This window comes from Heliangelus exortis, chromosome 3 (assembly GCF_036169615.1).
Source record: "Heliangelus exortis chromosome 3, bHelExo1.hap1, whole genome shotgun sequence".
Lineage (NCBI taxonomy): Eukaryota > Metazoa > Chordata > Aves > Apodiformes > Trochilidae > Heliangelus > Heliangelus exortis.
In genome coordinates this window covers 44,635,553-44,661,550 of record NC_092424.1, presented here as the reverse complement: position 1 = coordinate 44,661,550, position 25,998 = coordinate 44,635,553, and the positions used below count along the sequence as shown (strand labels likewise).

General features: G+C 41.1%; 1 protein-coding gene across 3 annotated transcripts in view; it reads left to right on the top strand.

The window, feature by feature from the left end:
* SPTBN1 (spectrin beta, non-erythrocytic 1) overlaps positions 1–25,998 on the top strand; it is a 129,514-nt gene that overhangs the window by 20,889 nt on the left and 82,627 nt on the right. For all 3 annotated transcript variants that reach the window (XM_071740411.1, XM_071740414.1, XM_071740413.1), the window contains exon 2: positions 18,915–19,111. In XM_071740411.1, coding sequence (XP_071596512.1) covers positions 18,964–19,111 — 148 coding nt within the window. In that variant the 5' untranslated portion in view covers positions 18,915–18,963. The remainder of the gene's footprint in view (positions 1–18,914; positions 19,112–25,998) is intronic.

The following is a 25,998-nucleotide window of genomic DNA, read 5'->3' as shown; positions in this document are numbered from 1 at the left end:
ATGAGGCTTCTTTCTGTACATTGTACTGACATTGATGTCATAGAACTGGTTGGTATAAAATCCCACCTTCAGTTCTTCATTTTGTCTAGCTGCAATACTAAGTGTTGAATAGATAGAAACTAGGAACAGAATCTTTAGGAAGAGAAAGAGTTAAGCAATGATTGTAGGTCCATTTTAACCTCTTGCTGTCTTCCCAGTGCATGGGTTTTAATGGAGAGTATAATAATCAAAAGAGCTGACATAGTGTAATCCCAAGGTTTATATTAAAGCCTCTTACTAGGGCATCATGCATTTCGAAACACTCCCATTAATATGTTCACTTTGAGAAATGTACTGATCCAGACATTTTCTGGTTTTACTATTCCAAATCGGGATGCTTTAATTACAGTTGACCTGATTTGAATATGGACTTGACAGATTTCATTTTCAATATTGATTGCCCTATGTTGGATTGTCGTTTTTTCCCATATTCCTGTAACAGCTACTGTCCTTTTCCATCATGTCTGGAGGAGTAGAGTTTTAAGACGTCCACTGGGAGGAGAGTTTTTGCCCAGGTCAGGATCTCAGAGTGTGTCCTGTTCATTCCCATCTATTGGTGATTCAGGTGACATGCTGTTAATGCAAGGGGCTCACTGGTTTTTTTTGGGAATTGCAGCATCCTGTGCATGCTGCACCTCACATGAGTAACAGTTGGTCCTCTTGCTGCATCACCCTGGATTTCTGTGTATACTGCACACAGACATTTTAGCTGTCCATTTAGGGAAGGATAAATTGCCTGTTTTTAAATATGGTTAAAAATTCCAAATCAGTAACAAAATGCACAGGTTGTTTATAACTTCACATACAGCACACTTTCAGGCCAGGCATGTCAAAATCATTCTGCATTTGAGATTTTCTCTGGGAGCTGCAGGTGCCCTTGAGGATTTGATGCTGTGTCTTCTGCCTGTCTTATCCCTGTTCACATCCTTGTTACAAAGGGAAGCAGGACCAGTTAAACATTCCTTGCACCTTTCTGTGTCGTTTCTTGCTTTTACTCTTGGTAGCAGACTCCTGCATGCTGCATCGTGGGTGGAGAGCCACTGACACCAAGGAAACAGTATAAGCAGCGATTCTCCTTCAACTTGTGAGGTCTCTGGAAGCCTGCAGTAGTGTTGCACTTTCACTAACAAACTGCTATACTGCATTTTTGGTAATGAGGAGAGCTGGGCTTTCTCCAGATGCATGCAAGCTACCAGGGTAACGTGAAAGTACAGCTAATTGAGTAAAGGGTAGAGGTAGAATATTCAAGCACAAGTAATTGTTCCATTTTTAAAAGGAATGAATGTCACTGCACTTCATTTAAAACAAGTGATGGGGTGGATCTGTAAAGTATGTTAAAATCTATTCTTAGTAGCAGCTACAGGACTAGTCCCACTGCCTTTAAAATTAAAACCAATGGCAGCTTTGAAATCCTTCAAAAAAGAACTTCTCCTTTTTTGATTTTTCTTCTCGGCACTCTTATTTGTCAATACTTTTAAAGCTTTAAGATTTTATTTTCTCCTTGAAAGTGAAACAATGCTCAGGATTTCCCTCAAGACACGAAGCTTTTAGAGCCTGAAAAGACTGATGAGAGCATTCTCCTTGGGTTTTCTTCACCCAAGATGGCTGTCTAGAGCAACGTGTAGGAGCAAGAGAAAGCGAGATCTGGAGAGCTGCCCGGCATTTTAAAGGACTTTGTAGTAAACAGTCATTAGATAGAAAATGGTTTGGATTAGCACTTACGGCTTCAGGGCTGTATGGTTTTCTAACTGTAAATCTGCAGGTGTAAGTCTCAAATATGTGAGAATCTTTGCTTTTACTTTTAACTATAAAAAAAGGTCTACCATTTGTCTAAAAGTGTTCCTTTATGGCTCTATCACTCTGCCATACTCAAAAGATCCAGAGAAGAATGAAAGATACCCTCTATTGTTATTTTCTAAACTATTCCAGAGCCTAGTTCTTGATTTATTTTTTAAATTAGTTTTCTGATGTGAGAGACAACACTGCTGTTTTACAGGATAATTTATAAAATTGCATTTCAAATGTACCATTCGGTGCTTGAATGCTTTGTGTGACGAAGTGAGTTAATACCTGGGTTGTCTCAGTTAGCTACATTAAACGTGCTCTCATTTTGAGTGCAGTGATCTGTACTCATTTGCTTTCCACTCACTGGACTTTTATTTCTGCCTTGTAACTAGCCAGCTTCTGCATCTCCATGCTTCTGTCTTTGGGATATGACCCGTCCTCAGGGTTAACATTTAGTATGTTGACATTATCTTGTTTCTCACCATTAATTCAAGAAAATGGTGTGATGATTGGCTCATTCTGGATAGGCCCTAAGCTGTTGCCCTAAGCAACAAGAAATAGTCAGGGATTTTCTTTCTTCTTGAGTTGATCATGTCTGTCTTGAAGCAGGCAAGGAATCAGAAGTGGTTTATTGTAGCTGAGCACTCTGTATAGCCCACAAAGTGGCTGCACATTATAGTTCTTAAAAATTTTTTTATTCTTATTGCAGGTATATCAAATATGATCATAAGGACAAATTGGTTCGGTGTCGATGGCAAGTGAAGGATGTCTCTTTCAGTTTCCTTTTTGCTCCCTGTATTTCCAAAACCCATGACAACAGAAGGCACTAAGGTCTTTTGAAATTCAGGGAAGAGGTGAAGGCTTTCCATAGCAATCCCTGAATTTGGGGAGCATGAGTTAAGAAACCAGAGCTTTAGTGAAGCTGAATACTACGAGACAGCAGCAGTTTTGTCCCTAGAGACAGTTGGTCAGGTTCAGATCTGCTGATAAAAGCAAACCCACACCAAACAAACAACCCCCATCTCCTTGATAAATTAATAAATTCTGCTTTTGCACTTCAAGTTGGAATGTAGAGTAAATTTGGGCCTTCTCTCCAGATACTGAGGGAAACAGCACAGTTTCTGAGCCATGTAGTAAAGCAACAATATATCAGTCATCTTTTATACTCTTGGAAGAAACAGAATTCAACTGGCTGAAGGTTTCAGGCCGTCCATCTGCTGGAAACAGTGGAAGGCAGCTCAAAAACTATTCAAGAAGTGGAGTCAGTATGTAGTGCAAGTGTTTCCTCACTTCGTTTATTCGTAAGGAAAATGGAAAGAACGGGTTGTAATTTTCTGACACAGCAACCACTTATTCTCCCATTGGAAGAACATTTTGTGATGTCAAATGGAACTTGCCTGTATTTCTAATCTCCACATCTCTTTTCGCCACCTAAATTCCCTGGGCTAAGAAGGGAAGCTGGATGCCAGCCTTCTGTCTTCACTGTCTCTGCCTGTGGTTAGTGTAGAGACAGGGTGATTGTACATGGCATCAAGGCTTCTGTCATGCCAGAGTGCTGGTGAACAGGGAGATGCCCTATGGTTGTTTACACGACTATAGGGTTTTAATTTTATTTTTTTTTTTTTTTTTAGCCAAAAGTACAGTTATGACTGACAGTCTTATTTCAGGGCTGTAGGAAAAACTTAATTTCCATAGACCTTTTCTAACCCTACAAATTTACTAGATCTACTTTTTTTCAGATGGGAACTGAGTGTCTAAATCTGTAATGAGGTCGTGACCTTCATACAGTCTGTGTTGTGTAAGCCACATCATTGGAAAGGATTAGATCATTTTTCGGGAAGAGTTTATCAGCGCCTGTAGGAAAGGTGAAGGCAAATGTCAGGTTATGCATCCAGGGAGGGGAGGGAACCTGGATGCTTCTTTCTTGATGATTCTGGAGCAGAAATGTCAGCTGTCACATGCATTGGTTTGCAGAAATGCAACCTTTTCCAGTGATTCATCCCTTTTGTAAATTCTCAGAAAAACACTAAGCCAAACGTACCTTATTTTGCCATTTTATGCTCGTGGAAAAAAAAGCACTCCTGATGAAAATTGAAATGGCAAACCCATTACAAATCAGTTATGAAAAATGCCAGTGATTTTCTTCAGTTTTTACTTTCGTAGTATTTGCTGTCAGCTGCGCAATTTTGCACATTTCGGATATATTGCAGAATAAAATTTAATAAGCCAAGGTTCAGAAATCTGGCTGGGCCTGGGTCACTCTTGTAGTCAGCTTAACCTGAGCACTGGTCTCTGCGAGTTTTGGGCATCTGAATAATAATAGAAAAGCAGCAGTCCCCAAAGACTTGAGCAGATGTTGTTTGCCAAATAGGAAAAAAAAAAATGGTGAAAATGATTAGATATTTAGAACAGTGTCTTTGGGATGATGAGATATTTTATCATGAATTCTAAATGCTGGGGATTTGGCATGTGTCAGGTTTCATTTTTGGGACATGAAAAAAAGAATGAAATGATGAAATGCTCTGATTGCATTTGAAAGTTGCCAGATAATGAAAACAACAGCCAGGATCTTATTTAAATATGAAATGAATATCAAGTAGCATTTATGGAACTATGAGGAGAGATTGTTATTGAGATGAGACAAGTGGAGATCAAAAGTTATTGGTTTTTGAAGGAGGAATTCTAGAATATTCTTCAAGGATGGTATGCATAGTTATCTTATTAAAAACTCAGAGAGCAAACAGGTGATAGAAACAATATGTGGGATACTGTCCAGTGGATAGACCTTCATCAATCTTGAGCATCTGTACCCAATTATTTAGCTTCTCTGGATGTTTTTTTTTCCTGTAGTGCACATTTCTCACTATGAACTAATAGTACATAATAATAAAAACTTGGGCTTCTGCCAGCACAAACAGGGTTTTGGCTAACTTTTAGAGTGTTTGTGGAAGTAGAAAAGCAATGCAGCTGTTGGGTTGGTTACATGCCAACTGAGGATCTATTTCCCAGACAAAAAAATCAAATCAGAATGAAATAATAATCGGATATTTTACGTATCATAGCTTTATGTGGGTTTTTCTTCTGCTTCTGCATGTTGTGACTTTGTGGGCTTTGCACCTGGTAACCAGTTGAGACTGAGTAATTGCAGAAGAAATACAGTGTATTTGTTTGTGGTTTGTTTTGTTGTTTTTTTTTTTTCCCTGAGTACTTCAGAAGATGGGGTTTGAGACCTTAGTATGGAAATACTTTGTACAATAGTGCTATTTGCTTGTGAGGTCAATATAAAGAGTCATGAAGCTCTTGGACAAAATTATTGTTTGTGGGTTTTTTTCTGTGGGTTCAAAGCTGTTTCCATTCCCTGCATGTACAAAGCTACCAAAGCTGCTGTATGCAAATGAAACCGTATTTACATGTTGCTAGAAACTGTTTATAATGAAGAACCAATAACAATAGTTAGATCTTTTGGAAGAGCTAAATGTCACTGGTTTGTTTATTTGCTTGTTTTATTTAGAGTTGTGAATAATGACACACATGTCCAAGGAAAGTACCTTTTGCTCTGGACACTTTTGGGGGACCAAACGTGTGGCTGCAGGGAACAGAGAGTGCTGGGGAACCCTTCTTCTTGCCCCAAAGCCTGAAAAAAATTAAATAGAATCATAGACTTCCAGGTTAGAAGGGACCTCAAGGATCATCTGGTCCAAGCTTTCTAGGTAGGATGAGGTGGCCCAGCACCCTGTTAAGCAGAGATATTGTCCAGTGTTGGGCAGTCTTCCACTTCCTTGTGGAGATTATTCCAATGTCTGACTGTTCTTGTGATGAAACATTTTCTTTTGGTAGGTACTTCACATAGTTTCTGAGATTGAAGAGATGTTTAAAGTAAAACTTTGATGGTTTGATCTTGTGTCACACTACTGCAGTTATCTCCTAGACTTTCCTCATGCTGTTCATAAATGTAAGTACTGCCATGAAGTTTTGTGGAAAAATGTTGTGGTAATCCTTTTAAAGCAGCTGAGGCAACTTAGGTAATTGCAGGAGTGCCAGCTCTTTCCATGGAAAATGTAGAAGCATACAAGACAGCTCTCTTAAGTATTAGCAAGCTGCCATGAGAAAGCTGGAGCATCATCACTGTATCATTTTTAAAAAGATATCTCCCATCTTGCATGAAGCAGCATATAAGGATGTGCATTGAAATACCTACCGACTCCCCCCTCTCCCTCCCCCCCTGATGTAACCATAGATGAAACATCAAAGAGCCAAGATAATGACCTAAGTTATTTAAGATGTAGCTTTTCTGAGCTTTTGCTCCACATCCATCATCTTATTTCCCAGGGTTTCAAATTCTGGCCTTCATGCTTTTTCCTTCCAGGATGCATCTCGAATTATTTGGTCACAAATGCCCTGAATAACAAATTGACTTAATTTAGATGGCATTAAGGATCTTTAACCCATTTCAAAGGGCAGGGATGCACTGAAGACCTACAGGCATGCATTTAGATTAGGACAATAATGATATACATTTCTTTTTCTTGCCTGAAAAGGCCTGACTATTTTATCTATGCATCAGATGAAAGTTTGAGGGGAAAGGTTTCTGTTAGTCTTGTGGGGAGTTGGCCAAAAAAATGTGAAGAATGTAGAAAGGAATTAACAGCTGGTGTCCATTTAAAACTTCCATGTGGGCAAATGCAGGGAGTATGCTCAGTTTTACCTGTCTTTTTTCTCTGGTTAGTGCCCACCAATCCACTAAAGGTTAGTTTAGAAGTGAGGAGACCAATTTGGATGCGCTGCTCTTAATTCTTCTGCCAAGAGGCTAATGAGCAGATGATGTGTGTTTTGTCTGGGGAGGATGAGATACATTTCCTCCTCATTTGGAACCAGTGGCTCAAGCTGTGCTTGGTTACTTGAACCAGAAATCTTATTGACTTGGTAGAATTGCGCTGTACACTGTCTGATTTGGTGCTTTACTCATAAGACTACTGAAATTTTCCTCTTTTACTGGGTAAGGATAATTTTTCAAATAGGTGTCAGCCATGTTTCTGGTTTTGCACAGTCAAAAATGTGCACCTTTTTCTCTTGAGGGAGAAGTGACCATGGAAGTTTGAGATGGAGCCCCGTGCTCAAGTGCTCCCTGGGCTTTATGTGTACCTGTCAGCACCTGCAGGGGTTAAACCAGTGGTAATGTGATGCTGCTGGAGCAGACAGGCATGTTGTCAGCATGCTCCCTCTTCATCCAAGGCCTTGCTGGGGGCACCTGTCATCCCAATGTCTTGGTGTAAAAAAAAAGTAGGCTCTTTGTAAAGAGAGGAAAACACCTCAACGGGAAGAGAAATGCAGTACTACTGCTTTGCTCTGTTTCTCAGGTTGCTTTCCAGTGAGTTCTGAATTCAAAGATATGCTGGTGATCCCTAACCAAGAATTAACAGCTGTCTTTACGTAGTCTTGCCAAAGCAAAAGTTATCCCATTCTGCTAGTAATTCTGTTTTTGTTTCCATAAAAAAAATAGCTAGAATCCATATAGTACCTATAATATCCTTCAGTGATGCAATAAGTTTGTCCCTTGAGAGGCAAAGCTTTGCATGATCTTAGTTGTGACTTGGGTTTCAACATCTGAAGAAAATGCTCATTTTGGTGCACTTTTTTAATAAGACTTCTCTGGAACTTCAACACTGTCCAGAAAATAATTCCTTACCTGTCCAGTTCTTGGCCAGAGCTCACAGAGCTGAGTAAGAGTCTCTGGTTAAAGCAGAACTAGGATGACAAGAGAGGTCTTTAAAGCCTGTAGGCAGTATGAAAGCAGGTAGAATTTATCTTGGCATTGCCATAAAGTAACTACTGCTGTCTAAGTCACTTCTTGGACCTGTGGTTGCTCCTTGGTAGGTTGGTGCTGGAGCTTAGTGTGCTGCTGGAACCAGCTATTAGCTCAGCTATGTTGCCTGTTGTTGCATTATGAAGGATATCAGCAAATCTTACCCCATTGCCACCCCCAGAATCTGTTTTTTGTTGTTTGTTTCCTAATTCATAACCTGCTGACTGCGTAGCAGGTTATTTCTTCTAAGCTGGCCCTTTAAATTGCTTCCATGCTCTGCCTGCCTGGCTGTAAAATATCACTAATAAACAAAAGCCCAGAACAAAAGCCTACACAACAAAACATCCTTTTCTCCCCAGGCGTCTCCCTGGGTGCGGTTTCCCACTGCTGCTCTGCATTTTGGAGGCAGAGCCAAAACAGCTCGGTCTTACTCTTCCTGCCCTGGGAGCTGTCATAAGGCAACTGCCTCCAACCAGCACCTCAGAGGAGGGAGGAGGTGGCCTGTGCACAGTTTCTTCCCTGAAGTTCTTGTTGGTTTAGAGTGATGGAGCCTTTTCTCTGCCCTAAAATAAGCTCCGATGTAGAAGAGGATTGGTGGTGAAGCAGTATCGCTTGAGATTACTCCCTAATTTTGTGTCCTCTCCCTCCTAGGCACACCTAGATTTCCAATCCATGAGCGTGCTCAGCCTCCCACGGCTGTGTCTGGTTCTGGCTGTGCCTCAGCTTAGCACTGTGGCATGACCCATGTGGGCGTTGGGTCCTCCTCCCTGTGGGAAGGAAACAGTGAGCTCACGGGGATCCAGGGGAGGCAAAATGCTGCAGAGCCTGGCCAGAGGCCCTGGTTCACTCCTGCTCACCTAGAGGTTGAATGCATGTTGCATGGGCTGGGACGTGCATGTTGCCCTGTTTCTCCCTGGCAAGTGAGTCTGGATGTACACCCAACTCTTTCAGACCGTCGTAGCCAAGTCCTATAGACTTCTTTCTTTCTCTGTTACATTCTCATTTTGTTCAAGTTGATCAAACATGTCTCAGTGCTTGAGGTGTTGATTTGTTAAAAAACTAATTCCCTGCTGCACCCCTTTTGTATTCTGCCCTGTTAGCATTTTATAACGTTCCAGCAGCTGGGCAGCAGTGCTGGAAAATAGCATTTTGTATCCTCCGAACAGGTTGTATCTGTGGTTCATGCTTCTGACCTCCAGTGGTTCCAGTCACTAAGAAAACTATGCATGTTTATTGACAGTCAAAGAAGTTGGAAGATGTATTTAATAACATGGCTAGGAAGGGTGGGGTGTGGAAATGGAGAGGGAACACAGAAGTGCAAGGAGACAGCAGTTGGCTGGCTGAATCCTTAGGCCTGACTAATTGGCAACCCTCCTTCTGTAAGGAGGTCAGAGCTATCACATCTCGGGTTCCCGGAGAGAGACAGCAGGAGAAGGGATATGCTCGCAGATATAAGTGTGTCAATTCACTATAGCCAGCTTTGAGTTAGATGTTGCAGGCTCAGTTGTCCTCTTGTTAAAAATGTTCTGTCATTGTAAATGTCATTCCGGCCACTTCTGTATAAGACCTGCTCAGCAGGAGCAAGAAGTAAGGCAGAAACCTCGGGTGTTCTGGCTTTATGAATGAAGAAGACAAGTAGCAAAGCATCTCTAGTCCCTTTCCAGTCCCCAGAAACTTGGCTGAAGCTCTCTTCATTTGAATTAATATAATAGATGTAAACATACAACTATAAATTTAATGGTCACACATAGGCAATAATAGTATTTATTGAATGATCAAACGACTTCCGAGTTTTACGTTTTTTTCCAAAGGAATATTTCGTGTTAGGTCACAGGCTAGCCAGACACTTTGGCCACTGTTGTTTATGTGATGGCTGTCATTGGCCTGTGATGAGCTGGGCACCACCTGGCACTGCCAGTTTGCTGGAGTGCTGGTTGGAGCACTATCAAAATAAACAGGGATGTCACCAAGGGCATTCAGGTTGCCTGAGACTTCCTGCCAAGTTAGGGTTGTGGCTAGAGTTGAGGTGTTAAGGATTTTCTGCTGTTCTCCAAGCACAGACAGTGATACCTTCGTCTAAAGAAGAACCAAATGTCTGACAGACTTTGTGCAGCAGGAGCATCTCGGTTTTCAGTCCTTTACTGACACACAGTTGGTTTCCACAATTCTGTGCTCTGTTTCTTGTAAGATGGGTCATGAGAGAATAAAGACCAGAAAACGGGAAACTCCTTTCTGAGGGCAACTGGTTTTCATTGCAGCTCTGCTCTGCATGAGCACTTGAAAACCACTTAAACCAAACTTTTTTTGTTCCACTGAGGAAAAAGGTGAATACCACTGTAGGCATTTGCCCTATATTTTCACATTCTTTTGGTGAAGGTCAACCCACAGATAGCTTCTAGAACATGATAATACTAAGTATTGTCCTCTGGAAGAAAATTTTTTGTAGTTTCTTTGGAAGCCTGTTGATAACTATTGAAATACTTCAACTTCCCTTCCTGCCAGACCATAAGGTAAGATGTCCCAGGTGTTGTCCACCAGCTTAGAGACCCATCACATTCATCTGGGAGTACAGGATTCTTTAGAGGTATTTGGAAAGAGAACCTTTGCCATGCCACATGATCAGGATTAAGAAGGGTAAGATGCAGAGGCTTTTAACAAAATTAGAAGGTTGTTTGAAATCTGAATGCTCCTTCAAATCAAGGTTGCACATCCATGTAAATATCTGCTGGGAGAGGTGCCCATTCATAAATACAGGGACAGCCATATATTCACATATTTGTCTCTTCTGTTTCAACTGTGAAATGTTTGAATTGTGCTAAAGCTGAAGTGTTTATCAGAATAAATGTTATCTTCGTAGTGGGAGCCTACGTAAGAAAGGTCCTTCCAGTAATTCCAGAAGGGACTGAGCTGACCTGGAGCCTATTTTATTTCAGCTCCAGTTGATTTCCTCTTGTTGATTGCATTTGGCTTGATAGGGACCTTTTATGCTAGATATAGCGGGCATATTATTAACCCAGCCTATTAATATTTTTAATCACTTTATCTTAACTTACCACCATCAGAAGGTTTTTGGTATTACAATTTTTAATTTATCGAAACGTTCAGGCAATTCAATGGTCAAAACTTTCTCCGCAAATTTTTTATAGTAAAATAAGTATATGGGCTGTAAAACTTGAAGGGCTCTTGGCCTGCTGACAATCATATTCCTCAGAAAAAGTATTGGCATGCCATCTGTTCGTTTCAGATGACCCCACAGATCAGTGTGCACAGGTGCACAAACATGTATTACTTGTCCTGTAAAACCCTAACAACATTCAGGGTGCTATTCCAGTCACTGTTTGGAACACAGGCCCTGATTTTGCTGCTCATTTTTCACGTTTCGGTTTCAAAGAGACCAGTGGCATTTGCTTTTGGACAGTCAAGCACTAGAGCAAGTTTCCAAAGTTTGAATAACAGATTCAAACACCAGATTTATTTAAAACTCACCAACTGACACTTGAATCTTACTTCTTGGAAGTATTTTCACTAAGCCAGTGCTTTGTAAAAGGCACTTTCAGGGTGGGTTACCCTACGCAGAAATGCAGCTTTTTTTGAAAACAGGTGGGAGATCTGTTAACTGGGACACAGAAGTTAACAAATGATAGATGCAGAAATGGAGGTGGGGAGAGAAAGTGTAGAGCAGAGCTGTTGAGCTGGTCCCTGCTGGTTGTTTCCAGCTAAGCCATTTGCATAGCAGGACACTCCCAGATACCCTAGTAATTCAACAGGCTGCCTTTAAATGACTTAGGAAAGACTCTATGAAGGTGATGAAAGTGGTTTTTAAAAGTACTTGTGTAAGAGTGCATAAATTGAAATCTGTGGGGATTTCTTATTGACTTAATTAGAAGCAGAAAACAGGATGACAAGTTTTAGAAAATGTCCAACTGATGTTTCACAAGACAAGGTTTTTTTCGTGCTGAGTTTTTGGCCACACTGGGTATGAAGGTGACTTACGGGACTGAGTGAAGCTGTATTTAATCTGTGGACCTCACTGGAGCAGCCATGGATTAGCTTGTAATGTACTCTTCCTTGAACTGAACTTTACTCTTACAAAAATATTAATTTGCATTTAGCCCTGACTTAGCTTGTGTAAGCCTTGCCCAGCAGTGATCACTGAGGGAGAACCATAAATACATGAGGAAGGAGGTTGAGTACTCTGTATTGTTCTTGAAAACAGAATAAAGAGGTGGATTCTTTAAGCCTGGGACTAGCATTCACAGTGTGTGGAGCTTTATTGACACAATCCCTTTGTGTTAATGTGCCTCTGTGTGTAACTCAGTGCAGACTGTGCCTTCCTCCAGTCTCTGGATCCCCAAGGACTTTCCCTTTCAGCAGAGATGGAAGAATATCCATCACTAAAAATATGCTGAGGGCTGATTACCAGAGCCCTCCCCACTTTCTTCTCTTAGCAGCTTGACAAAATGTGTTTTACATTCTTCAAGTGATGAGGGGGAAAAGGAAGGGCAGTCCCAGAAGGGATTTGCTTTATACTCCACCCATAAGTGTTATGTGTGGGTAATGTTCTGTTCTGCTTGATTGTACTCTTCTTTATTAACTTCCTTTAAAAAAAATCCAGCTTTCTACATAAAATGTCTCGGGTTTTTTGATTTTTTTTCCCTAGTTTATTCTTCTCATGGTTTGTATATAGTTGATGGAGGGGCATGGGCTTTCCTAGGTGATGGTTCAGGAGCAATATTTAGTCTGGAATGCTCCACAAGGAAATGTAGGAACCTGGAGAGTCTCACCCTACAACTCCTGTTACACATCTGATCTTGGACAAAACTAGTATGTAACCTCTCCCTTCACCCCTTCTTCAAACAGTGTTGGCACATTATGGGTTGCTTTAATGCTTAAATTTGTAGCCTTAATGTAGAGAAAATAGACTAGAAGGTTTTAACGCTCTTCACTAGATGGAAAAACTTGAAGTAGAGATTTGGTTCAGATTTACTAATTAACTTCTTTGCAGTCATTATTAGTTCCTCTCTGCTCTTAGCTGGGACACAGGTTGCTTAGTTGTAAGCGCTGCATCTGCTGAACCAGTCTGAGTCTTTATCCTGTACATGACACACACTGGTTGTGGGTGTGTAACAGTCACCCCTGCTGAAAACACGCAGGTTTCCAGCACAGTGGGCTGTATTTTTGTTTACAGTGAACACTGCAAACACTTTTTGAAGTTGTTTCAATGCTTGTGTAATATGTACCAGTCTCCCAGCTAGACCATGATGTCCTGGGGACCTCAGAAGGAAAATAAGAGCCTGTAAACCAATCTTAACTCCTTGGTTGCTGGCTTTCAAATGGTGGGTTATCCAGGATAGGGGAAGTAGACCTCACTGGTGGAGGACAGGCTGCGTGATTTTAATGACCTTTGCACATTTTTCCAGCTTATATTGGGAATAAAAAGGCTTCAGCCTTGCTTTGTTTGTGCATTCTTGAAGCATTTGTGCCCTACATGCTGATTGTGGCACTTCAGTCCCTCATGGCATAGCCTGTCTGCCTCTTTCCTGTGGCCTCTCAGGGTGCTTTCAGCTATCAGACTTCAAATCCTAGAGCCTGGACAGCCAGAGGAGACAGAATCAAAAAGTGGGGTGATGCAGACAGCAAGAAGGAAGAGACAAAACACATGGAGCACTCTTGGGTTGGCTGGAAAATGCAGGAAGAGTGTAATTGTTTGTTGAAGAAAAGGTGGTATTGGGAGCCAGCCCCTGCAAGGGAGGAGAGGATATTGGAGGTCAAGGAAGTTAAGGCCTTTCTGTATTAGTACTTTTATTATTGTGTAGTTAGTTTAGCAGCTGAAACAATAATTGTGTTGCCCACACTGCCCTGCAGGACAAAGGGAGCTTCTTTCTCTGCAGACCGTGTTGCAGTTGATACCACATGAAGCACTGGTCTCTAGGCTGAGCAGGGAGACAGGTTGGAAACAGCTCCTTAACTTCAGGTTAAGAAGTGGGTGCTACTGAGATATTAATTTTCTACTCCTTCCAAGCTTTACATTGCTTTTTCAATTTGGCTGTTCTGTAGAGCTGTGAGTTTGTAACTAATATTTTCTGAAAATACTTGCAGAATTTGGCTTTGGGGGAGTGTTTGAGTATGATGTGATTTTACATGCAGTCTTTTGCTTCTCCAAAGATGTTGACCTATTGACCTGCTGTTAGGTCAGTTCCCTTTCTGTGGAAGCCAAGGTGAGAATTTCATTCTGATGGGGAGACGGGATGTGTCTGGATGCTGGGAGCTCAGAAGAATTTCCATTCTCCAGCTTAATTAGGGGTTTTAAATGTGATTTTTAAAAAATAATAAATGTCTGTTGTGCTGCTGTTAGGAGGGAGCTGAATAGTGCTCAGAATAAAGACAAAGTTCGGTTACATCTTAACAAGATTTTCCTCCATTTAATAATAATAATTACTCTAAAGTGAATTTGTTGCTCAAGAGCTGGACTAATTACACTGGTCCAAGTCATCAGTAGGAGAAAAGCAGTACAGACTGGGAGTGAAAGCATGCAGAGGCAGAAGTCCTGCAAAAAGGGTAATTGAATTGATTTCTCTACTCATCCAGCCTTGGTTGTGGCAAGCAGGTGATTTGTAATTCTAGTTTCTTTGATGTATGTATCTGATATGTAGGACATGGTGAGAGACAGCTCTGTTGCAATGGTTGTGCTCATGCTTGTCTCTAGACCTATAGGTGAAAGTCTGTATCCCATTTTCAGTCCTCTCAGCCATTCAGTCATAAACAATTTAACTCTCAGAAAAACTGTGATATGTTGGACTGAATTAGCCAGGAAAAAGTCTATTTACATAACCAATGAGAGTGTTTGGGGATTGCTGTTCAGAATACAGTTTCTTCAATCATAACACCATAGAAACCTCTTTACAATCCTTAGTAAGAGTAACATGAAACTAACTACAGCTTAGAATGTTTCACGGAAGAATAGTAATTCTTGAAAAAATAATGTTTACTTTAAAGATAAATGTAACTATTAGGAAGTAGTTCCAGATGTGTGGTTATGGCAGAATTTTAGTGATTATAGTCTTGGCATGTTTAATGATAATTGCATTTAAAAGTAGCCAATGAATTTTTTTTTAATGAATTCATTCTTCAGATGGTCTGAATCAAAACTGTTTATTTTCTATTATCTGAGAAACAAACAGAGCAGAATCTGGTTTATTTATGAAAGTAAATACAAAAGGTCTGACCCCTGGATATTGTCTTTGAAAACTGTCTGAGAAAATGCTCTTCCTGGTAGCTGATTGTCTTTTCAAGACATTTCTTCTTTTTGAAGAGAATGCCAACCCTTCCACCCTCCAATTACGCAATATATTTTAAAGAATTCTTTGAAATGGTTTGATCTCTTTAGTCTCATGAGATCTTCTAGTGTTAGATCAACTGCAGAAGGTGATAGTGTTGTATCAATGAGGACAGAAGATTTTAAATATATAAAACCTGTCTTTGGCCATTGTGGTGGGTCTGTGTTGTGTATTTTGGGAACTTTAGCAGTTACATGCTGTTTTATGAGCTCACCTGACTGCTTGCTTATCCCTCTAATTGCCTGCTCGTGTCTCTGAGGCCCAGGTGCAGAGCACTGGCCTGTAGGTTTAGGATGTGGACTAGCTGAGAAATCCCAATGCCTGTTTTGTCTGGTTTTGAACCCTATACAGAGTCCACTTAGAGTCCAATTGTGAGTGGTAATGAAGTTGGCACCTGCAGTTTCCAAAATGTCTTGTTATCAGCAGGCTTGTGTCTGTCATATTCTGAAAATGTGTTTGTCCTCTATTAATACTGCTCAGGACACTGATAGCTGAAATTCATGTTACGTTTGGCTCCCCACAGAAAACATCGTTCCTTTGTTAGGTTGGCATTTCAGCTTAAAGCCAGGGCAGGATGTTTAAATTACAAAGGTTGTACCTGGTGGAGCACAGGCTTTCTTCTGTCCCTGTGCTTTCTGCTGCTGCTACATATTCTATAGAGATTTCTTGCGAGGGTGTTAGTGGGCTCTTTGCGCATGAGTGGAGAGTGCTGCAGTAAGCTAATGGTGCACAATGCAATGGGCTCCTGCTTTGTGCTGACTACAGTCATTAAAACAAATCTGCACTCACAAAGTACTTGTTGAGGTCATCAGGCAGGGGAGGTCTGAGCAAATAAAATTATATATTGATGAGGAGTTAGGGCAAGTAACAGGTTGGGCTTAAAATAAACACCAGAATATGTGTGTTACACGTATGTGTATGTTACAGACATACAGAGAGTTTTTTCAGTTTGTCTTTCAAGTGCAAGGTTAATTTAATGGATGACAGATAACACTTGAAGTCACTCAGCTACATTTATAGCTCCAGAAAATTTCTCAAACGTTTTTCCCCATTATTGTCTGGAAACTTGCAGACAGTGTTGGTCTTTCTGGTGGTCAAATAAGGACACCAGTGTCTTAGAAACAAGGTCTGCTGTTAGAGCTCAGCCCACCTGCAGGACCTCCATTTATGCAGTAAGAAGCCTGGAGAGTTCTGCTGGACTTTGGATTTAGCTTCCCTTCCTGCTCCTGGAGGCACCAGGGGGTTGTGCAGGACCAGAGCTGCTGCAGAAGTGTTAAGAAAATTTGGTTTTCAGCACAGGCTGAAGGCGTTGGTTGCACATTATGTAGCTGGGTCTTTCTTTGGAAGAAGGCATAGCAGCTTTTTTTGGTTCGGCTTGAATTATGTTATCCTCATCTTACCACAGAAGTGCTTTGCTGCAAGGTACTTATTTTTATCACTGCAGTGTGTGGCTGCTACCTCTCTCTCCTGTCCCTGTGTCAATGAGCCACATCCCAGAAAAAGGACCTTGATAATCAGTCACTGACAGAGGCACTGCTTTTATTTTCACTATCTCTACAGAATCAGAACAAGGATGCAAGTTTTCTAGCCCTATAGGTGTGGGATGGGATAACAGGCCCATTTCATGCTCAATTTAGCTTTGTCTGGGATAGGTTTTGCTTGTGTGATGCTCAGGGAGGGTAAGAGAAATGGTAAAGCATGATCTATTGTTAAATTTATTCAGGATCCTGTTAGGTGTACATCTAAAGACAGATAATACAGGGATAAATTAAATCTGATGGCTTGTAGCATCTATACTGAATTAGCATGTCACTGCATCCTGGTTTTAGGGTCACTGCTTTTATTTTTATAGTTTGAGCTACTGCTTTTCCAGTGGTATATTTCCTCCTCTTCATTGGGCAGTGACGAATATGTAAAACTGAAAAGATTGAAACTGATGCTGTAGAACAGTCTGATTCCACTTGTTGTTTATATCAGGGTTATTCCATGGATTTAATTGGAATTAACCCTGATTTATGCCTGCATACAGGAATCAATGAGAGGCTTTTGTCCAGGCCTGATACTTGATGAGGATCAGGCTGTGAATGCTGTGCAGAAATGTTTTGGGTAGGACTTAATCCTTTCCCTCCCCGTCTTTGCTTCATCCCTTTGTTTGTTCATGGCTGCAGAATCCATCTGGCTGAGGAAAGACCCATCCATCCCCAGAGCTCTCTGATGGAAAATGTCAGCCTGGGTGTGGGCAGTGAAGGAATATAATTTTAAAGGCCTTTTCCAGAGCAAGGTTTTTCATACTCTTTCGTTCTGATGGCAGCTTGCCGTAACTAAAGCGATTCTCTTCCCACCTTTTGTGAAGATTGAATCGCTCACAAACAGGATTCAGCAACAGCTTTTTACGTAACAGCCTCGAGCATGGCTTTTTTCCCGTTTCTGTGCAAAATGAAAGGATTATTTTGCAAGAAAATATATGAGGAACCTTCTCATCTGTGGTGGGGAACAGGGAGAAAATCAACCTGGCCTTTTTATCCTAACACTGTCAGAAAAATCAGTGCCTCTTTTGTGCATGAGCAGTGATAGTAAATATGCTGCTTTTCCCCTGTGAGCTGGATTTATGTCAGCTGCAGGATATATACAGTGTTTTTGGGCTGAAGGTGGGCCTGTTAGAGCCGTCCCTTCACCCTCCTGCAGCGATGTGTCGGGACGAGGATGTTGGGAAATCCTGTGCCGTGCTCTACTCCCCTGCGTCAGTAGGTGGCACCAAATGGCCTGCCAGGGCCACCGGTGGCCCTGGGCTTGTCCCTTCTTCTCCAGCTGGTAACAGGTGGATGTACAAAATTGAGAGATATTTTTCTCGGATACTGTCTTAGGTCTTCCTGTAATGTGACAGTTTCTGTTCAAACGTAGTCATTCCCCCTTCCCCAAATATTTAACTGCATTTATTGTAGCTGTTACATTTTTATAAAGGTGAGTTTTGTGTTTGCTCTTGGATCCCTCTTGGCACTGACTTTGGAGGGATTTGGTTATGGTGGATGCAACTCAGCCGCTACTTCACCCCCAGGGATGGAGAGAGCTTGGGACCGATGCTTCCAGGCCAACGCAGAGTTCTCAGCCTCAAGTTTAGCAGCCGTTTATAACCTCCCTCTGCTTCCCCCAGAGGAGGTGTTAGGCTCTTTTATATTTAGTGCTGATAAGTACATGCAAATTCCGATTAGAAAATGGTATGAATATGCTAACAGTGCCCGACTGCTTGAAAGAGGAGAACCTCATGTGAAAAGTTGCGTTGGTGGGCTACCATTTTGTTGCTAGGGAGAGTTCAAAGCAATGCATCAGTTAGTTGTTTTTCTCTGGATTAGTACATAAATAAATTCCCAGGACCCATCACAAAGTCAGCATTTGCATGTGAAGAAAGAAGCGTTTCTTCAGATGTATGTTAAAAGGCTTCTGCTGGTCAAATGCTTATATGACTTTTTAAGCATTTGCATTTTTTTCATCAGAATTTGCACCACTTTGTGAAGGTGTTGAGGTCTTCTTTGCACTTCGGGTTTTTCTTAGCTCAGTTATCCATGGCTCCATATGCTTAAGTCAACATTCACAGATTCATAAACCCGACAGGTTGCTTTTAAGAATAATAGTTGTGAAAGTATCTCACGGCATCTTTTCATAGATGTTCCACTTTGTGCCGAGTTGGATGTGACAATTCTGCATGTGTGTATGCAGCAAAGCTACTGACTTGAAATCTTGCTTTTGGGAAGTACTTCATGTTTTAAGAAGGCTCGGAGCATTAGTTGCTTTCTGATGGACTGGTTGGTGGCTAACCTGTTCTTGAGCTTGTGCCCAGCCTTCGAATAAAAGTAATTGATTTTTGGAACCAGAAATCTTAAGCTTGACTTTTACTACTTTCTTCCAATACCTGTGTATTGTCTGAATCATAATTGTGTATTTTTCTTTTACAGAGGTTTTTAAGAAGAATCTGATGGTGAGAATAGGTTAAGAAGACTCAAGATGACGACAACAGTAGCGACAGATTATGACAATATTGAAATCCAACAGCAGTACAGTGATGTCAACAACCGCTGGGATGTCGATGACTGGGACAATGAAAATAGTTCTGCTCGACTGTTTGAGCGATCCCGCATCAAGGCCCTAGCTGGTAAGTGCTCACTTCATGGGTAAACCTCTGCTGCTGTTTGTATGTGATAGCACAGGATACTGTCTTTGGTGCTCATACTGTGTTGGTAAACTAGGGATGAAACTTTCCTGCGGTCAAGTACAGTTGGATCTAACAATTTTTGAGGGTGCATCATCCATTGACATCAGTGAGACATGATGGTCTCATGTTGCCTTGCAGGATGTGCTCATACCTGACGTTTGGCAAACACTTAGCTCTTGATTTGCTACAAAGACTTCTTTGGTGTAAGAACAGGAGAGCAGATATTTAATACACGTATCTTATCTTTTTCAAATTAGAAATTGTACTGACTCTGTTTCTCACCTTGTCAGTCTAATCAGGTATGAATAATTTCGACTGTATATTTTAATTCTTCTGATTTAGTTTCTTTGATTGACAGTGATGTTGGTTTCCAGATTTGGATCTAGAATTCTTTAAAATACCTTCATTTGAAGGTGTTCAAAACATCTCACCTGTCCTGAGATGGGGGAATGTAGTAGAGGGAGGTAGCTGTCATTTTCTAAATAATAATGAAAGTACTCATTTTTCTGAAGAATCAGAGCTTCTGAAATACATTCTGTCTTCTGCTGAATTACACTCTAATCAGCAGAGGAATGAAACTTGATTGGGTGATGTGTTTTTTTTTTAAAAACATTTGATTACTGCATATTAAAGGCTGTACATTAACCAAATTTGTTTATGCATCAAGGAGATTATGTCATGTCCTCTCAGCTCGGAGGCATTGCCCTGCAAAGCAATTTTTATGCATTCTGTAAATGATTTCCCGACTCTTATGGTAGCATGCCCACATTCCTGACCTCTGAACAAAATGCCTTGGTAGCGTGGGACATGCCATAAGCTCGGAAAACAGCTCAAAATACGCTGAGCTCTCTGGTAGTGAAATGTTAGTTACAAGGACAGGTTTAAACCAAACACTTTAGAATGTGTCGGAGGGGTTTTATTAAATTAGCTGTTCTGAGGTGAAGGTATCTTCTGTTTCATTTGTGATTCCGATGAGCCTGGCTCTGGAGCACGATGTGCCCTTTCTCCTCTTGATGCTGGCCACGGGAGTGCATTGGGTGCAGGATGCCTTGAAGTGCTGGGCACAGGGCAGGATCAGGTTTGGAGCTGAGCACCAGGGAGATAAAGCAGTTCACAGAGGTGGGCAGAGAGCAGATCATGTAACTCCTACTGAGGATAGTAATTGTATCTACTTAATGGAACTGCTCGCAGAAAGGATGTGTGTTAGATTTTGCTATCTTTAGAAGACTTCAGCAGCAGTTCTCATTGCAGTGTGCATTTGAAATTACGGGTAAAATGCCTGTCCTGCAACAGGGCTGTGCTGAGTGGGGTCAGAAGCAGCATTACTGGTGCCTGTGTAGGCAGATGGGTATAAACCAGTACAAGACAAGAAGAATCTTGACTTGTTTGGGTTTGGTTTTGTTTTGTTGGGTTTTTTTAATAGAGTGTGATCTTGTTCCAGAAGAAACTGTGTTTTACTTCTACCATGCCGGTGGTTGTAGGCTATTGAGAGGGAAGTGCTTTTAGTACAAAGCTCACTAGTTACATTTGGGTTCCAGATCTAGGCTTTATTGCATTTGGTTGTTCCACTTACTTATATGGCAAGCAGAGCTCCCCACCTGTGTAATGAATAATAAACATGAAACTCTTATTTCAAGGAGAAGTAATGTAAGGAAAGTACTTGAATTATTTAGATAGCCTAAAACAAATACTGATGCTAAAGCAAATAATTTTGATGAAGCTTCAATTCAGAGGCATATTTAAACATTTTCACGGAATATGACTTTTTTTATATATAAGTGTTACTCATAGTTATTTTTATTTGATACACTTCATATCTGTAATTCTCTGCTGTTAGTGCTGCCAAAACTTGGTTTAGCATACTGCACTGCTGCAGCACTGCTTGAAAGTCTGACCATGATGCAGGGAGTGAGGAACAAGGAGAGGTTTGTATTGCAAATCAAAGGTTATAGTTAAAGGCTGAGCCATGGTACTGTTCCTGGCACCGTTCAACATAAATGTTCGGATATGCTGTCTGGTGGGTAATCTTCCCTTGCATCTCACCAGAAGGGCACTTCCCAGCTTTTAACAGCTGCAGCCTGGAGCTAGGATAGCAATAGTTTCTGTCATTGCACTCCTAAAATCGAGACAGGCTCTCTCTGGAAAGGTATGTTCTGATTCAGCTGCTTGTCACAGGATTAGACACAATAATCACTGGGTGAATGCCTGTGGCTGGTAGTGCATGCACAGCCACTCTGGGTGATATCAGGAGTTTCTTCTGGGCTCTAAAACTCATAAATTTGACTGTTTGTCACACCACCACCACATTCACCTGGGTGAATTTCACTGCTCTCTGAAGCAGAAGGAGTTGTGCATCATGTGCAGGGCAAACTCTTTGCAAATATGAGCATCTTCACACATCTCTGAGACGGTCCATCTTCTGACAACAGCATTTTTCTCTCCACAGGCCCTAGATTAGTTGTATCCTAAGACTGCCTGTAAGTGTGCAGATCTTTCAGTATGTCTGCCTTTTACTGAAGTGACAATATAAATTAAAAGACTCTCAGTGTCTTGCAGTATATGAAATGCACATGTATCATTATCTCCTTGGCCTAATACTAAAGGTTTCCAAACAAAGCAGGCACAGATTCTTTATTCCCTGTCTAGAAGCTGCAAACTGATGCGTTCAAAAGTAGAGGAGCTGTAGGCGTTTTACAATACCTGATGAATGGCTCCCTCCTCAATGGGAATCTGTTGGTGCAAGCATCTTCTGTCCACATACTTATACAAGTTGTGAAATGCCTCTTTGGTGATGCTTCCATCTTGTATTGATTCTAGTTTACTGTAATTTGAATACAGGTTTCTTTAAGGTGAAAAAAGGCTAAGTGAAGAGGTGAGAAATGCATTATATAGCCAGAGGGTGAAACTTTGTTCTAGAAGTAATTATGATGACCTCATGTTCCATCATGTGTTGAAGTACTTAATCAACAAATCACGAGATGGTGGTCAGAATAATCTATGATTAGACCATACAGTGGATTGAAGAAGCAGAGATAACATAATAATAGTGGAAAACCACTACTGTCAGCTCAGCAGCAGCTAACCAATATTACTGAAGTGGTCTATATACCATGAAAACCAGAATGCAAAGGATTGTTTCAGTTTAAAAAGAAAGAAATCGTCTGGGAAGTCAGCTTTCAATCAGAATCCAGATTTGAAGGGATATGCAACCAGATTGGTTGCCACTCATGTTGAACTAAGTCACTCTGCAACTGATATGAGAAGAAGGTAACTGATCCCTACTTCGTAAATTAAGATATCCCACTGTAGGAAATCATCTTTCACCTGTCCTTGTTCTCTGTTCTTTGGAAGGTCTTGCTGGAAGACCAGGTAATTTTATCTGCTCTGTAGAAGCCAGAAGGATATCATGTTTGCGTAAAGTTCTTCATTCACAAATTCTCGGGGGTTGGATTTCGTCTCTCAAGGGCCATTAGCTAACAAGATTTGCTGTGCAGCACCTTGGTGCATCATGCTCTTGTGAAAGCATTAAGAAACAGTTCACCTGTTTGGCAGAATTTGTCACACTTAGTCTGGCACTTGACATTCAAATGTGCCATGCTCACTGGCTGACTTTCAGGTAGTATGAGAACTGTCACCTCAAACTTTCCATTTCTTCAGTTAGCTAATTCAGTATTAAAAAATTCCTGGTTAAAGTTACTCGCTTTTCTGCTCATTTGTAATTTGTCCTTTTGTCCTCTGGGTTCACTTGGATGACCAGAAGGTCTGCAACTCAGCTGCCTGGCATATGAATTAGGAGCAGTTTCAAAGTTTATAAATTAAAGAGGTGTATCTTCTTACCACAGGACAGGTAAAGCTGTGTGTTCCTTATTCAGGCCACCTGAGTGACAGTGCAGTGGTCAGGACACTTGCTAGTGCTGCACGTTATTGTTCATGAACCTCACAGGGAAATACAGGTAAGAAGACTGTGTTAATCCTGCAGTATTCCTTAACTGTCACTGTCACACACAGAGAAACAAGGCTTGTCATTCATGCCAGTAACTTAAATTATCCGAGAAGCAACAGGGGAAAATTTTAGAAAGTGTTACTTAAGTTGCACAATAGAAAAGTTTTTCAGTTTAGGGCAACACATGTTCTTAAGGATAAAAAAAGAGAGAAAACTTTCAGTGTGAAAGTGTTGGGTACCATACGTCGGGCTAGTTAGAAATAGAAAAAACCTACACAGTCAGAATGAGTTTTCAGGTCTCAAGTCAATAATGAAGGACAAAATACAATGAATTAAAGCTCAAGAAAAGAAACCTTTGATTTATTCCTGGCTTTGAAAAAGCATACTGAAAATTCTCTCTTGCGGGACATTTCAGGAATACCTTGCACCTGAGCTATCTGGGACTTTGAAAATTAGTGTGCTAATTCAATAACAATAAGTGGTTAAGGAAAGAGAACGCAGCAGTATGTTGATGCTTGTAAATCAGGTTTGAAGGGTGTGTGAAGGATTAGTTTGACATTAAACAGAAATAAAAACCTTACAGCAATGAAACTGCAGATGCATCTTCTCAGTGCTGGCGTGGCAGTGATGGTTCTTTGTCCATGTTTTTCTTTAGCAGAAGGGACTTAATGCAGACTTAGGAAGGTGAGCATGAAAGAGTTTATTTTGAAAAAATCTTATTTTGCTCAAAGAAAGGGTGATGGAATTATTTCAGAAGAAAGTTTTCCAAATGTCAACCTCACTCAGTGGTTTCCTTCTGAATTATCTTTTGGAGTGCTTTCTCAGCTGTAGTTTCAAAATGGTGGTATCTTACCAGAATCTGTAGGAGTCTGGAGTTAAAAGCAGGAGTATCATTTTGCATGTTCTGTGTCATGCAGGCTTCAAGTGCCCGGCAGCAGAGAAGCTGCTGTACTTACGCATGACACCTGCAGTGCTGGCCAGGACTACTGATGAACACTGAGGTCTTATCAGAAAACATGAAAAAGCCTAACCCATCTGTCACTGCTGATTAATGTGTTTGCTTTTAAAGGTGCTGGTGAAGAACTGTTCCTAAAGCAAATGGCAAAATCCAGACAATAAATAGCATTTTGTTCTTAGCATTTTTATTTTGAAAGATCACAAAAAGAAGCGTCGCTGTATGCCTACTAGGTACATAAAATAACTTTCAAGCAAATGAGAACAACTTGCCCCATCAAGATGTAAATTGATACAGAGGTCATTTGTATCTCATTGCCATAGTAACATGATTTTTTGGTATCAGTTATGCATAGTCCTGGGGGTTTGCTTTCTTTAGAAGCAAAACAAGTAGTGTACACACTACATGGAGGTGTAAGTCAGATTCTGTGTGGTCTGATTAGACACCAGATCCATGATCCAATATAGCTTCCTGAGTACCGTGCCAAGCTTCTGAAAAAAAGTATGACTGAGGAGTTTGCTGCAATCAGCCATGCCTGTCTACTTCATGTCTGGTATTTATGATTGCTTAGTAACAAAGTGATGCATGGGAGTGATTGTGTCCTGGTAAATAACACTAATCCCACGCACATTGCTCAGGCAGGACAGCAGAGCTGGAAAATAGACTTTTTGCTTCTTTGGGGAGGGAGCAGTTCCTGGCAGCCCCACTCTGGAAAGTCTGACATCTGTGGTCGTTTTACATCTGGGATTAAATTCTTTAAAGTTTAAGCAATATCGAGTTGGACATGTGCAGAAGAAAACTCAGCATCCTGCCAGCAAGTGAGCCTGTATTGATCGGTCTTTAGTTCTTTGAATTCCTGTGCATTAAGCTCCTGGTCTGTAATACAGGTACCATCTTTGCTTCTCATGGTCACTGCTGGAGAACTCCAGACACATACCAGTCCTTAGGCATAAAGGGCTGACTGCGCTTGGTCATCAACTCGGTAATTTATCAAAAAAAGGCACAAGAATATTCTGTACTGTGGTTAAGAAATGATTGAATATATAAAGTAATCTGTACCTAGAGGAAGAAGATAGAAAACAAATATATATGCATACAGTGTCCACTTTTAGGATATCACCAATGAAGCACACACGAGGGTAATCCCAATAGCAGGTACATCTGCGTTATCATACCTGGGTGTTACACACACTGGCAGGGCACTAACTTCCATTATGTGCCTGCTTACTCACGCTGATTTTAGCTGAGAACTATGCCTTAATTCCCAGGCTGGCACAGCACAGCTCTCTCTTGTCTGGTTTAGTTTTCACCATCCGTTCATCACCATGGCATCAGGAAAGAGTACAAGCACCAGGGGACGTGGTGTTGGCTGGGATGAGGGAGGAGCAGCGTTCTGCATCCACTGAGGCAGGGCTTGGGAAGGGGAGTGGAACTCTCCCTGTGGCTGCACCAGCTGCTTGAGAAGAGGGAAAATGTTCACTGTGAGAGACACTCTGGGTAGTTAGTGAGAGCTCAGCCAGGCACAATAGTAGAGCTGAGATCAAATCATGCTGATGATTTAGGAGGAACCCTACCAGCCAGATGGTCAGCTGAGATAAACTGGCATCTCCCTTGGCGTCTGAGGCCAGGCTGGCTTACAGCTGGGCATCTGACCCATAGTGGCCTATCGCAGGAAACCTAGCAACTGAAAAGACTATAATGTCCTTTCCTCTTGGAATCATTGTTTTGGGGATATGTAATACAGAGAAACCATGGGATAGTTATTAATGGTCCTTCATTGAAGTGATGAGATTGGTTTTAGATATTTTCCTGAGTCATCTGAATGGAAAGGATTTCTTGTTTATGAAAGCTACGTGCCAATAATTGCAATTATTGTTTTTAAAAATGTATGACTTTTATCAGGAATTATCTTGGCTGTGGATGCATTTC